General features: G+C 49.2%; 1 protein-coding gene across 2 annotated transcripts in view; it reads left to right on the forward strand.

The window, feature by feature from the left end:
* Positions 1–13,925, forward strand: part of SMARCC1 (SWI/SNF related, matrix associated, actin dependent regulator of chromatin subfamily c member 1) — a 47,282-nt gene that overhangs the window by 2,807 nt on the left and 30,550 nt on the right. For both annotated transcript variants that reach the window (XM_015852714.1, XM_015852715.1), the window contains exons 2-10: positions 171–290; positions 1,909–1,994; positions 5,682–5,763; positions 6,210–6,302; positions 7,478–7,547; positions 8,442–8,511; positions 9,509–9,584; positions 12,031–12,156; positions 12,793–12,911. In XM_015852714.1, coding sequence (XP_015708200.1) covers positions 171–290; positions 1,909–1,994; positions 5,682–5,763; positions 6,210–6,302; positions 7,478–7,547; positions 8,442–8,511; positions 9,509–9,584; positions 12,031–12,156; positions 12,793–12,911 — 842 coding nt within the window. The remainder of the gene's footprint in view (positions 1–170; positions 291–1,908; positions 1,995–5,681; positions 5,764–6,209; positions 6,303–7,477; positions 7,548–8,441; positions 8,512–9,508; positions 9,585–12,030; positions 12,157–12,792; positions 12,912–13,925) is intronic.

The raw sequence follows: 13,925 nt of genomic DNA on the forward strand, positions 1-13,925 counted from the left end.
CTGTGATGATGCACAGATAGGTGCAGTGTGCCCGTCCCACAGCTGACCCTTATCCCAGCAACCCCTGAACTCTGCTCTGCCGCTGACCAAGCAGCCTGGAGACTCAGCGAGCCTCTCTCCGTGTTGTGTCAGCCTCGGTGCCAAGGCAGCCTGTGTGCTTTGTCTTTCAGTATGTGCAAGCAGATGCTCCTACCAACAAAACGCTGGCTGGGCTGGTGGTGCAGCTGCTGCAGTTCCAGGAAGATGCCTTTGGGAAACACATCACCAATCCTGCCTTCACCAAGCTCCCGGTGAGTGTCACGCTGCTCTGTCTCCTTGGGGCTGCGCTGGGGCCCTGCTGAGCCCATGGCTTCAGTGTCATGTCCTCTGCAAGGGGCTGAGGTCCCTGAATGCTGGGGGAAGGATTTAATTCCTAGTGAGCATCTTATGTGAACTGTTAAGCCTTAAATCAAACCTGCTGGCACTGATGCATGGCTTCATAGTCATAGAATCATGAATGGCCTGGGCTGCAAAGGCCCACAGTGCTCATCCCATTCCAACCCCTGCTGTGTGCAGGGTCACCAACCAGCAGCCCAGGCTGCCCAGAGCCACATCCAGCCTGGCCTTGAATGCCTGCAGGGATGGGGCATCCACAGCCTCCTTGGGCAACCTGTTCCAGTGCATCACCACCCTCTGGGGGAAAAATTTCCTCCTAAGATCCAACCTCAACCTCCCCTGTCTCAGTTTAACACCATTCTCCCTTGTCCTGTCACTGCCCACCCTCACAAACAGCCGTTCCTCCTCCTGTTTATACATTCCCTTCAAGCGTTGGAAACACCTGACACCCGAATAGCCAGCAATTCCCAATGAAGCCATCTCACTTGTGATGCCATTGATGCTGGAAGAAGGCAGAAGCACATCTGTAGCAGTGCAGTTACCTCATTAGACCAGGACAGCTCCCAGTCACTCACAGCACTGACAGGCAGAAGTCTACCAGCCTTTAAGGGCTGCTGGGAGCGTTTTGAGTTCAAACTTGGTCCACCTTTACCAGTGGCATCCTTGTGACTGCACTCAGAGATCAGCCCTGTTGTGCTTGGCATCCTGTGTACCTTGAGGAGGACCTTGCCAAAGGAGCACAAACTACAAAGCACACGTGGCGGGGGGGGGGCACAGCAGTGCTTTGAGTGCAGGGAGCAGTGAGGCCTTGCACTGCACTGAAGCTGCTGTTTGAGCTGCAGCTGGCAGGGATGTGGTGCTGCACCATCTCCTGCCTGGGTGCAGGGCAGAGATGTGACTGCAGCACGTGCCTTGTGGGCACAGCACTGAATGCCTTGTTGTGCAGCCACGTTAGCTCTCAAATAAGAAAATGCCAGTTACCTGCAGTTCTTATGTGTTTCAGTGAAGGTTGTAGTGAGGAAGCAGCCCTTAAAGCAGCAGATTTTGAGGCCGGTTGATCTCGGTCGCCTTATCACGATGGATTTTGTTAGGTAAAGTGGTGAAGGGATTCTGTCTCACCAAGGATTGTCTCCTGGTTTTACTGTCACTGCTAAAAGCTTTTTCCTTCTGTTATCCCATGGGCCCCCGAGGGTCAGCAGCCCGCTGCGCTTTGGGCTCTGGGTCACTTTGTGTGCACAGCAGAGCTCTGAGCAGGTGGTGCAGCAGAGGCAGCTCCGATCCTTTTGAATGCTACTGAAGGATCTTTTGTGTGTTGGTTTTGGACAGCAGTTATGTGATACGTCCCAGAGCTGCTTCTCTTTCCCTTAGCAGCCCCAGAGCCAAGGAAGGCAGTGTTCCATGTCGTTCCCATGCCTGGTGGAAGAATGAATTTAAAGCATCTGTCAGTAATGCTGCTGGGTGTGATTTGGTGCTCGTTCTGCATTAGCAGACATTCCTGAATGCCTCCCTTCTCACTTTTCTTTCTGGTTCTAGGCAAAGTGCTTCATGGATTTCAAAGCTGGAGGTACATTATGTCACATTCTTGGTGCTGCTTACAAATATAAGAATGAGCAGGGCTGGTAAGTTCTGATTCTGTTGTATACACCTTTTGCATGTGATGAAGCACATGAAATGCCTATGCAGACTCCTTGAGATTTAATACTTGCTGGAGAACTGAGTAGGCAAGGGAGTTGGAGATGGGAAGAGGACTTTTTTCCCTGCTTTGCTGATGGCAGCTTTGTCTAAAGAAACACCCACATTCCTCAATTTAGAGACGAGTTGTCCAAGTTTGAGCTCCTGAGCTTTGAGGTTGGGAGCTGATTACAAACTTGAGACTATTTTTTTTGGCATTTATTTGCGACCTGACAGAGCAAATTGACCCCTTACTGTAGAATCACCCATCTGGAAGACACAAATGGTTGTTACTGTTTGAGTGTAGGGAATAGGATTTGTTGCAAAGGCACATAAATACAAAGTGATCCGCTGCTTCTTGACCTTTGAAATGAGTGTGAGTTCAAGTGCTGCCCTGCTCCACTGACACGAGTATTTAAAGCTCTTCATGTGATATCCATGTAGTTCTGGCTTCTGCATCTCTAAGTTAGAGTCATGGAATGAACCATAGACTGGCCTGGCTTGCACAGGCCCACAGTGCTCATCTTAAACCAACCCCCTGCTGTGTGCAGGGTCAGCAACCAGCAGCCCAGGCTGCCCAGAGCCACATCCAGCCTGGCCCTGAATGCCTGCAGGGATGGGGCATCCACAGCCTCCTTGGGCAACCTGTTCCAGTGTGTCACCACCCTCTGGGTGTAAAACTTCCTCCTAAGATCCAACCTGAACCTCCCCATCTCAGTTTAACACCATTCCCCCTTGTCCCATCACTGCCCACCCTCACAAACAGCCATTCCCCCTCCTGTTTATACACTCCCTTCAAGTACTGGATGCCCACAATGAAGTCTCCCTGCAGCCTTATCTTTTCCGAGCTAAACCAGCCCAGTTCCTGCAGCCTTTCCTCATAGGAGAGCTGCTCCAGCCCCTCTGGTCATCAACATCCTTCCAAGGTCCATCAAGGTCCTTCCAGGAAGGCATGAGTTTCTGTGTTTGAGAGCATTAGGAGGGAAATGAGGATGAGAAGTCTTGAGATAAAAGCAAGCAGAGATGGGTTTTGTACAAGCATTTAAATAACTCTTAATCTGATGTTGTGCAGACCTGTACGTGCATTCCTGGAACTGACTGTGTTTCTGTGACCCACAAAAGCAATTCAAAAGGCAGAAATCCAGTTATTCTGGTAGGGCTGGTTGGTTTTGAGTTGTTCATACTCACGTCAGCACATTGGATATCTGCTTATATGGGAGAGCTGGAAGGAGTGAAGTGCTGCCAGGCTTTGTTTCCTTACCTGTGGTGAGATGCCTGTTGGCAGTGCTCTGTGTGCTGTAGCACTCAGGATTACCTGCAGGTACAGCAGGTAAATGTTCACCCAGTAGGAGCCACTTCCATGCTCCCCTTTTTTATTCCAGAACAAACTGAGTTTTCGTTCATTGCAGTTTGTCAGCACAGCGCAGGCTCACGGCTGCCTCCTCTCTTCTCACTCTCTTGCTGATTCCTCAGCACTAGTGGGTAGTGCCTTGTGTTCATGCATGTGGGATGTAGAGGGAAGTAATACTGGAACTTAACTCTGAGAATCAGATTTAGATCATGGAATGTGTCCTTCACTGACCCAACCAAATAATACGTGGTGTTTTGCCTGAAATATGATTTTTTTTTTTCATGGTATGCATTGTCGCTCTTGCTTAACCTGTTTGTGAATGATCTGTCTTATAGGAGAAGTACCTTTCCTCGCCATAATAGGTATGTCTGCAAAGTGCACTTACCCAGTGCAGCTGGACATACCCTGTCTGTCACTGCCATTGAAGTGGTTGGTGGCTAAAACCTGCCCGAGGTGTCCCGTAATCTGAGCGCAGGAGGGATTAGCACTGCTATCTCATCTCCTTTACACACAGTTCTATTGCTTGATACATGGACGTGCTTCTCGTCAAGTATGGGTTGTGAAAGTGTGGGGCATGAATAGCATTTAATGAATCCAAAACGCGGATTGTAGGCAACCAAATATAACAAGCAGCTTTGATCAAAGCAGAGTGCCTTACACGTCCTTGTTTCAGAGGTACTGCCAGCTGTTGGCTGTCTAGGAAGGTAGATTCATTTGCATTAATTTGCCATCTATTTCCATTTGTTTCCTTGACACTTCAGTGTACCTGTCTGGAGCACACATGGCTTGTATAGACCATGAAACATCAGTGTGAGAGCCCTGGAGAAGCAGCTGGGCCTCGGCTCAGCTCCCTGTGTGTCCATCCAGCAGTGCATTGGGCTGTGCCTGCAGTCAGCTCACAGCTCCCACACGCACAGACAGTAGGTTTGTCAGGATGAACTCTGCCTTTCGTTCCCCAGCTCTTTAGCAGGAGGGGATGCACCTGTAATACCTATGGAGGGTAGAAAGAGCCTTCTGCTGATGCTGCCTGATGTGCTGAGAGCCACCAGTGAAGGAAGAGATGGCAGCCTCAGCTGAAGGTTCTGTGCTATGTTCAGCGGTGTCTCTGTGATGCCCTGCCTGTGCAGTAATGGGTTTTCTGACTTCAGTCCTGCTTTGGTTTACCTTTGTTGCATATTTATGAACTTGAAACGTTTATTGGATGTGTTATGGGAAAGAAGTGTGTGTCTGAAAGAAACTGTCCTGAACCGTCTGGGCACAGCACTGCCTGCTGGTGCTTGAAGCTGCACTCTGAGCTCAGAGCAGCTCGCCAGTCGCTGCAGGGTAAGGAGCTCATGGCTGTGGGAGGCATTTCTATGTGCTGTAATCCCTATCCCGCTGGCTGCCAGCTCAGCATTCCTGTTCACAGCACTCGCAGCCCCTGCTGGTGGTTGTTTCCAAAGCTGCACAGGCACGGAGGTGCAGCAGGCAGTGCCTGTCTGCCCCAGGGCAATGTTGTGCTGGGCTGAGCCTGCCTTGGACTCCTGCAGCTCCATACCCGTGGTATGTGCAGTGCTGTTGGTGCCATCAGTGCTCAGCCTGACCCTTTCTTCGTTCAGGTCCTTCACTCGAGGACACATGCAGGACGCCTGCTGAGGCTCTCATGCTTCTGCCTTCCCCGTTTCTCACAGATGCTTCCATGTGCACTGTCACTCCCAAAGCTGGATTCCTTTATCACTGCAGCATGGAGCTTTAAAGCACCAGAGTCCCATAAAGACAATCATCTTGTTGGACTCGATGGTCTCTATGAGCCCCTTCCAATTTGGGCTGTTCTGTAATGCTGATGTGGGTTGTTAGCTGCCCTGTGCTGTGCGCGGGGCCCTTCTCATGGCTCACAGAGGGATTGCCCATGTTGCTGGGCTGGATTTTGGGGTGGGTGCTGGGAGCACACAGTGGATGGTTGTGGGTTTCCCCCTCCAGCTGGTGAGACCTGCCTTGAATATCTGATGGTTTCCATTGAATTATCCCTTGTGCCTGCAGTGGAACACACAACCCTTCTGCAGGTTCCAGCCTTCGTTTTTCTTCAACCTATTGCAAATCATTTTCACTTTGGTGATTCCTTCATTGTGTTGGGTTTATTTGCTTGGGGGGGCTGCCAAGCGAAGCAAAACTACTTGATTGTGCCCTGAGTGTTCCCATGTAGCTTCCACAGTGTTGTTTTTAATGTGTAACATGAGAGATTCTTTGCTTCTGAGTAGAGGAAAGTTGAATCCTTTAAGACTTTTTGAATGGTTTCCCTCTACAGGCGGAGGTTTGACCTGCAGAACCCATCCCGGATGGACCGAAATGTGGAGATGTTCATGAACATTGAGAAAACACTAGTGCAGGTAATGGACTCAGATTCCTTGTGCATGGGATGGTTTGGGTTGGAAGGGACCCCAAGGATCACGGAGCTCCAACCCCCCACCACAGGCAGGGCCACCAACCTGCACATTGATACCAGCCCAGGCTGCCCAGGGCCCCATCCAACCTGGCCTTCAACACCTCCAGGGATGGACGGGGCATCCACAGCCTCTGGGCAGCTGTTTCAGCACCTCCTTGGGACTTCCAGCTTTGTAGTGAGTTTGAGTATTTTCAGGGCTGGGTTGCTTTTTGATCCTCAGTTGTTCTGTCAGAGCTCCATTGCTGCTACCAGAAGACAGCAGGTAGCAGTTGTGTGGGGTTCCATCTGAAGTTATTTGCTCTCTTTATTACTGCTGGACTGCTGATTGTGATGGGAACTGTTTGGTTTCTGTCACAAATGCTCTGCTAATTACTTCTTTTGTCTCCACAGAACAACTGTCTGAGCAGACCAACCATCTACCTCATTCCAGATATAGAGCTGAAGCTGGCTAATAAACTGAAGGACATTGTCAAACGTCACCAGGTAACTTACACAGCATCTCCTAGCACAGCGTGTTTGCGTACCAGTGATGTTTGTGCTGTGTCTGACAGTGCAAGGAAGCAGCAAGAAGTCAGAGCACAGGTCAGCTGTCTGTGGGATGCCATTAGTGGTTATCATCACGTGGCTGCTGAATCATTAATCTGCTCTGAAAGTAAATGAGCTTCTGAGGCTTCAAGCAGCAAGCAGCGCGAGGTGTGTTTTCTCTGTGAGGCTGCTGCAGGCCTGAGCTGATTTAACACTGAATTCTGCCCACGTGAGGCAGGAGATCACAGTTTGTCCAAGTCTGAGCCCAAAAAAGGTAGTGCGTGGCATAACTGGTGTAGACGTGTGGGAGCAAGCATAAAGAAGCTCCAGTCTTAAAAATGCTGCCTTTTCAGGTCTGTTCTTAACTTTTTTTTTCTTATTTATGCCAAACAGAGCACAAGCAACATCAGGTTTGTGTTAGTGCATTTCCACAAGGGTCAGCATCTTTGTAACTGAGCGTGCTCAGTGATGGCCTGAACAAGGTTAATGGCTTCATCTTCTAAACATGAATGGGCTCTCACTTCTCTTGAGGGAAGCTCTGTGAATGTGAGCTCTGTGGGCACAGGACTGAGCGGAGCTCTGGCTGAGCTGGGAAGGAATCGCTCTGCAGCCCTTTGTGAGGAGAGAACTCACTGCTGGTAGCCAAAGGGAAAGCTTTCCTATCCACATTTCCACTGTATTTGCTGCGTTATGGTTATGAATCATCTCAGCCTTAACTGCATAGCTGTTCTTGAGTTACTCATAGCTCTTGAGCTGACCCCAGGTGCTGGCTGTTGCTGAGATGAGGGTTAATGCTCTGCAGTCTGCTCCTGAAGTCCTTACTGTTCCTCGTGGTGATTTCCTTTATGAGTGTTGATTTCTTAAGAAGCAGCAGAACGATACTTTAGGACCTTGAAAACAGGTGATGAGCAAGGTTAGCATTTGTACCTGTGTGCCACCACCTGGTTACGCTTCCAGACATATTCAGTTTGGCAGAGGCAGGAAGCAAGGCCTGACATTTTGCTTATATATGCTGCCATGAGCCTTCAGTGTTTCTGGGTTGTGTGGGATATGGGGTTAAAAGGAAACAATTGGTATTTGGGGGAATGAGGTTGTTGCTCACTTGATGTCTTTTCCCTCCATCTTTCCCACAGGGAACAGTAACTGAGGAGAAATCCAAGGCCACCCACCACGTGTATCCAAGTCCTACCTCAATGGATGATGGTAAAGATGCTTTCCTATTTGGAAGTGGAAATAATTTTGTAACTAAATTCTTTTGGCACCTATAGGAGATTTCGCACAGGCACTGAATGATCTTAACCTGCTCCTGGGATCTCCTGTAAAGCAATTTTAGGATTAAAACTCCAGATAGAATTGCTGTGCTCTGCTTCTAACCACCAGGTTTAACACAGCGTCACAGAATGGCCTGGGTTGGAAGGGACCCCAAGGATCACAAAGCTCCAACCTCCAGCAGGCAGGGCCACCAAACTCCCCATTTCATAGCAGCCCAGGCTGCCCAGGGCCCCATCCAACCTGGCCAAAAAGAGCTCTGATGTATTTCTATGTTAAACAGCAGGTCCTTGCTGGTGCTCTGCCATTGCCAACTGTTCCTGGTATGCCCTGGCATCCCAGCTCCACTAGAGGGAAGTATTCACTTCCACATTGGGATGATGGAGGACCCTTTGTCTATTGGTGCTTTTCTGTGTGTTCTGTGCTTCCTGGAATACATGTCTAGCCACAGGTTTGCGTTGCTGTAACCACTGCTCCAGGGTCTGGGCAAGGGTTGCATGTGTTTCAGGCTCTGTTAGTCAGCAGCGGGTTGGGGTATGGATGTGTACAGCCAGGGAGGGAAAGGCAATCACTGTTTGCATTAAGATGATTTTCCTAATGTAATAGCTGTGATTTATACAAGCTGAGCACATGAATGTTTATTCATGACAGCAAAGTGATTGCAGGCAACTGTATTGTTGTTGTGGGTCAGGACACTGTAATTTCACTGCGATATACTTAATCAGAGATAACTGCAGTGGCTTTCCTATGCTTGACTATAGCAAAGCAGAATAATGTGCTATCTACTTTGCAGTCTGAATCTGATCCAGATCTCTTTTCCCTTTGCAGATGAATGGTTGAGACCCGTGATGAAAAAAGACAAGCAGGTGCTGGTGCACTGGGGCTTCTTTCCAGACAGGTAAATCAAGGGGGGGAGGAAAGCACACCTCAAGTCTCAAGTTAGTTAAAAGCAAAGGGCTGCTTAGAACTTGCCATTAGGTCAGTCCGTGTCCTCAGACAAGCTGCTCCTTCAGCTTACCAAGTTTGACCTTTCCTGATAGCCATGCTCTGCCCTCAGTGCCTGCATGGAGGGTGTCCCAGCTGTGCAGCTGCTCTCATCTCTTGTTGTGCAGAGCAGTGGGCACGGATGTGTTCTCCTGTGCCCTACACATGTTTCAGCAGGAGAGAGCAAGCAATGTCATGCTTAAGCATCTTTCTTTGTACTGGTGAACTGTTAAATATTTCTCTATCATATGACCAAGGGTGTGTGTGCTGTATAGGTGTGTCTCTAAAGAGGTTTATAAATACCAGTATAAGCATAAAAAAGCTGCTGCACACATATTTTCTGAAGGATGGCTTTTCCAGCTGCTCAGTGCCTGAGGGGTCACCAGGGAGTTTGGTCTTGAGTGCAGTTTCTTAATATTAGCTATTAGATTTATGAGGGGAATAAGTGCCTTAATAATGACTGGGTTGTGCAGCTGTAGGGATTGGAGAAGGGGATGCATTCGTTTTTCTCCTAAGAGTGTGGGTATCTCTTACTTTAAATCCTTAAGAGACAATTAACTTACTAAGAGGGTTTGCACGAGTGACTCCACGTGAGCTGCAGCCCTGACTCCAGAGGCTAAATGTGCACTTCCCAGCAGGAGGAAGCATTGCTGAGATGGGATCTGCGATCAGAAAGTGAACAATGTGCCCTGATGCCTCAGCACCCCCCTTCTCAGAGTGCCTTGTTCCCACAGCAGGAGCCAATGATGGCTCCTTTGTTTGCCTTTCATTGAGTGGAAAATAATTCACCGTTCCATCCCAGCGGTGTGATTTGCAGATGTCAGAGTTGCTGAATAAATATTCCTGCTGGTGATCTCTGTGGATGAGCAGCCCAGGGGACCAATTTTGTTTTCTCTGCCTCTTCTCATTAGCTACGACACTTGGGTTCATGCCAATGAAATAGATGCTGAAATTGAGGATCCTCCGATTCCTGAAAAGCCGTGGAAGGTGAGTCTGCCTGGAAGAGCTTCCCAGAGTCGCTGTATTGGTAGAACCCATCTGTGGGTGTGACTGGTAGATGTTTTAATGTGCTGCTGACTATCAGTGGCTGTATTTCCATATGTATGGAAAAGGAAAGTGCTGTTCCTAGAGCTGTAATGAAAACACCCAACACCCTTCTTTGGTCTGAGGGGGGCACTGTGAGGAAACGCCCCTTGTGGGCCATGAGGGCAGATGAATGCATCCCTCATAATGCTAAAATGACCATCTTCGTTCTGGCCTGACTTGCAGGGTTTTGTGTTAAAGGTATTTCCTTCCTCTGCTGCTGAGATGGAGCTGTCTCTGGGAGGAGCTCTGACTGCTCATTACTGGGGTGTAATTCGTTAAGGAGTGGGGATGGGGATAATACCATATCTATGTGATGTTCTTCTGAAGGATGCTGCGATAGAAGAGAACCATCCAGTTGGGGGCCCAAGGTTGCTTCACACGTAGTACAGGATTTAAAGCACTTCTTTGTGTGTCCAGAAAGTTCATACATGGAAGTGACCAGAAGGAGTAGGAGGTGGATCATTTGGAAAGGGGCTTCTTTAGGAAACAAACCTCTGGTGCAAATAGAACCTTGTTGTTGTGGCAGCTTTATTTGTAGTAGTTTCAGGTACTGGCAGCAGAGCGGGGCTGGATGGGCTCCCCGTGCCCTCATCCCACCCTGCTGGTTTCCCTTGGCTCAGCACTGCTGGCAATGCTGCCTCTTACTCCTGTTGGTTCTTGCTGTGACCGAGTGTGCCACGAGCCCTGGTACTGCTGCAGGCAGCACAGCTGTGGGCACGCAGCTGTCCTGGGAGTGAGAGCCCGAATGGGAACCTCTGAGATGACAGCAGCTGCTTCAAGAGCCCCTGAGGGCCACAGCTCACATTGCTCTGCAGCAGTGTTTGCTTAATGGGCAGCTCTGCTCGTAGCTGACATCGCAGGGATGGAAGAAGTCATTTTGATTTGCTTCACTGCAAGAGGACAATACAAAGCAGTCACAAACAGCAGTAAATACTACTTAGCGTCCTATTATTGGACTTACTCTTTTATGCATCACATGCAGTGTTGTTCTGTATCTGTGCTGTTAATGTGAATAGCAGAGTTAGGAAAGGGCAGCTCAGGTCAGAAAATAACTCCATGTGATGCCTGTTCAGACACTCCCTATTCCAAACTGCTGCTTGTAAGTAAATGGGACTTAAGCTTTTTGTGTATAAATCAATCTGTGTCATACTTGCTGGATTCTGGGAGGAATTTCGGTGTCTGAAGTGTGCTTTTAATGCAGAGCCATTGCCCCAGCTGTGAGAGCTGACCTCACACTTGAGATGACTTAAAATGACAGAGGAGCAGACATGGCATTCAGCAGGCTTACAGCACGTCCAGCCTGTATAGCATGGCCTCATGGAACTGTCACTTCATATGTATAAAAGTCCTGTGAGATGTGTAACTTCAGATCCTAATAGCAAGGTCTGTTGACAAGAGACTACTTGCAAAAAGCACCATGTCAGTATGTTCCTAGAACCATCATAGAATGAAAGGCTGCCTTGGGTTGGAAGGGACATCAAGAATCACCAAGGTCCAACCCCCTGCTGCAGGCAGGGCTGCAAGCACTGCATCAAGTATTGGATTAGACTGTCCAGGGCCCCATCCAGCCTGGCCTTCAACACCTCCATGGATGGATGGGGCATCCACAGCCCCTCTGGGCAGCTGTTCCAGCACCTCCCCACTCTGTCTGTGGAAAAACTTCTCCCTGACGACTAATCTAAATCTTCTCTGGTTTAAAACCATTCCCCATTGTCTTGTCACTATTTATGCTTGCAAAAAGTTGGTTTCCCTCCTTCTCATAACCTCCCTTTAAATACTGGCAGGCTGCACTGAGCTCACCCCGCAGCCTTCCCTTCTCTTCTCCATGCTGAACAAGCCCAGCTCCCTCAGCCTGTCTTTGTCGTGGAGGTGCTGCAGCCTCTGAGCATCTTTGTGGCCTCCTCTGGACCCTCTCCAACAGCTCCCTGTCTTTCCTGTATTGGGGGCCCCAGCTCTGGACGCAGCACTGCAGATGGGGCCTCCCGAGAGCAGAGCAGAGAGGGACGATCCTTTCCCTGTCCCTGCTGGCCACCCCTCTGCTGATGGAGCCCAGGATCCCATTTACTTTCCAAGCTACAAGCACACACTGCTGGCTCGTGGTCAGTTTTTCACCCTCAGGACCCCCAGGTCCTTCTCAGCTGGGCTGCTCTCAAGGAGCTCTTCTCGCAGTCTGTGTCTGTGACTCCTCAGACCCATGCATAACACCTTGCACTTTGCTGTGTCGATCCTCGTTAGGTTCACATGGGCCCACCTTTGGAGTTTGTTAAGGTCCCTCTGCATGGCATCCCTTCATTCTGCTGTATCAACCGCACCACTCAGCCTGGCGTCCCTCATTTCTGTTCTTTAGGTTCATGCCAAGTGGATTTTGGACACAGATATATTCAACGAATGGATGAATGAAGAGGATTATGAGGTGGATGAGAACAGGAAATCTGTGAGTTTTCGGCAGAGAATCTCCATGAAGAATGAAGAGGTAGGTGGCTCTCAGCTCCCTGTGTGACCTGGTGGTGTGTTAATATTCCCTCTCTCTGCAAAAGCCACTGCAATTCAATCAAGCTGGATGCATTCAGGCACCTGTGGTAGTACAGCTTAGTTTGGATTCCCCCTGATGTGCCATTTATCCAAAACTGTTGTTCCCTTTTATTATTCCTATGTCCCTTCCCAAAGGTGACAATAGAAGTGACTCGCTTTGTACTTTCTTTAAATGAAAGCAGGGGTGCGTTGGACGGCATCCATTCATTTCCACATACCCTCATTTCATGTTCTTCCTGATGCTGAAGGTTTGATAGAGCTCTGAGAGTGTTCATTTAACCTCGAGGTCAGGAGAACCTTCCTGACAGGTAGAGTACATTGAGTGTATCATGTATTAGCTGCTGAGTCCTGCTCGAGGCGCACAGTTACGTAGGCAGCTCCTGCAATATCCAGGGGATGGTTATAAAAAAACTTATATTATTTCACCTTGACAAACGTGTGTTTGGAGCTGAGGATGGCCTTCACTGCAATGCTGCTTTCAGCTCCTTTGTTGTAAGGTGTAATAAGGAAGACTAGCCTGCAGCATTTCAATAACTGTGGTACTGGGGATGAGCTGACGCCTTCGTTTCTCTTGCAGCCTGTGCGCAGTCCTGAGAGGAGGGACAGGAAAGCAGCAGCCAGCACACGGAAGAGGAAGCATTCTCCTTCTCCACCCCCCACTCCTGTGGAGTCAAGAAAAAAATCAGGGAAGAAAGGGTGAGTGTTTCCTTCAGGGAGGCTGGGGCTGATGTTCTTGAAGCTGTGCCTATGGGCAGCCCTGTCTGAGGTTGCTTTTCACACCTGGGGTCAGGGTAGAATCATTATCTCTAGGCCAGGTTTGTGCTGGTCATTTCTTTGCTCCTGTGTGGAAGTGCATTGCCTGTGGGTGGAGGAGAATCTGTGCAGGTCCTGATGTTGTCTTCCTCAGCAGCAGGTCGTGGTGCTGCACTGACTGCAGAACTTAAGGAAAACTTTCTCAGGTGCTTCTAAAGTAGCTGAAGGCAGCTCAAGCAGTGCTACTCGTGTATGTTCTGAAGGGGAGCCACTGGGATCACTGTGTTTAATTGGATGTGGCTCTGGGCAGTCTGGGCTGCTGGTTGGTAACCCTGCACAGAGCAGGGGGTTGAGATGAGATGAGCATTGTGGGCCTGTGCAGCCCAGGCCGTTCTGTGGTTAAAAATGCAGAGCTGCTTTAGCAGTGCTGTGGGGCTCTTAAAACATGAAGTGACAGACAGTGCTGGAAGTCTGCTGTCTGAGATGAGATGGTCAGATAAAGGACTGATCCTTGCTGGTTTTTCCCTGATGTGAAGTCTGGCTTAACTTCTGTAAGCTGGGGCCTGGGTGATTCTACCTTTGTTCCCAGCGGGACTTTATCTGGTTGTGGAAATGACCATAAAGGCAGCTTGTTCCTTAGATGAGGCAGCAGGCCTTGCAATGGTCTGTTGCCTCTTGTGTTCCGTGCAGCAGATGTCCTTATTGCAGCTTGGAAAAGGAGGAGTAGAGGCAAAGCGCTGCTGCCCCAAATCTCATGGGCATGGAGGTGCTGCTGCAGTCAGGATGAGACAGCAGTGTCCTGCAGTCCAGATTCAATGGCAAAAGACCATCCTTTATATGAAACCAAGAGACGGTTCTGAATCGTTAGGCTGCAAAAATGACTCTCTGGTGCCCTTCTAAATGATTGTAGTAATGCACAGGTCCTGGTTTTTGTTAACTCCACAAGCACCGCCTCCT

Source organism: Coturnix japonica, chromosome 2, assembly GCF_001577835.2.
Source record: "Coturnix japonica isolate 7356 chromosome 2, Coturnix japonica 2.1, whole genome shotgun sequence".
In the NCBI taxonomy this organism is placed as follows: Eukaryota; Metazoa; Chordata; class Aves; order Galliformes; family Phasianidae; genus Coturnix; species Coturnix japonica.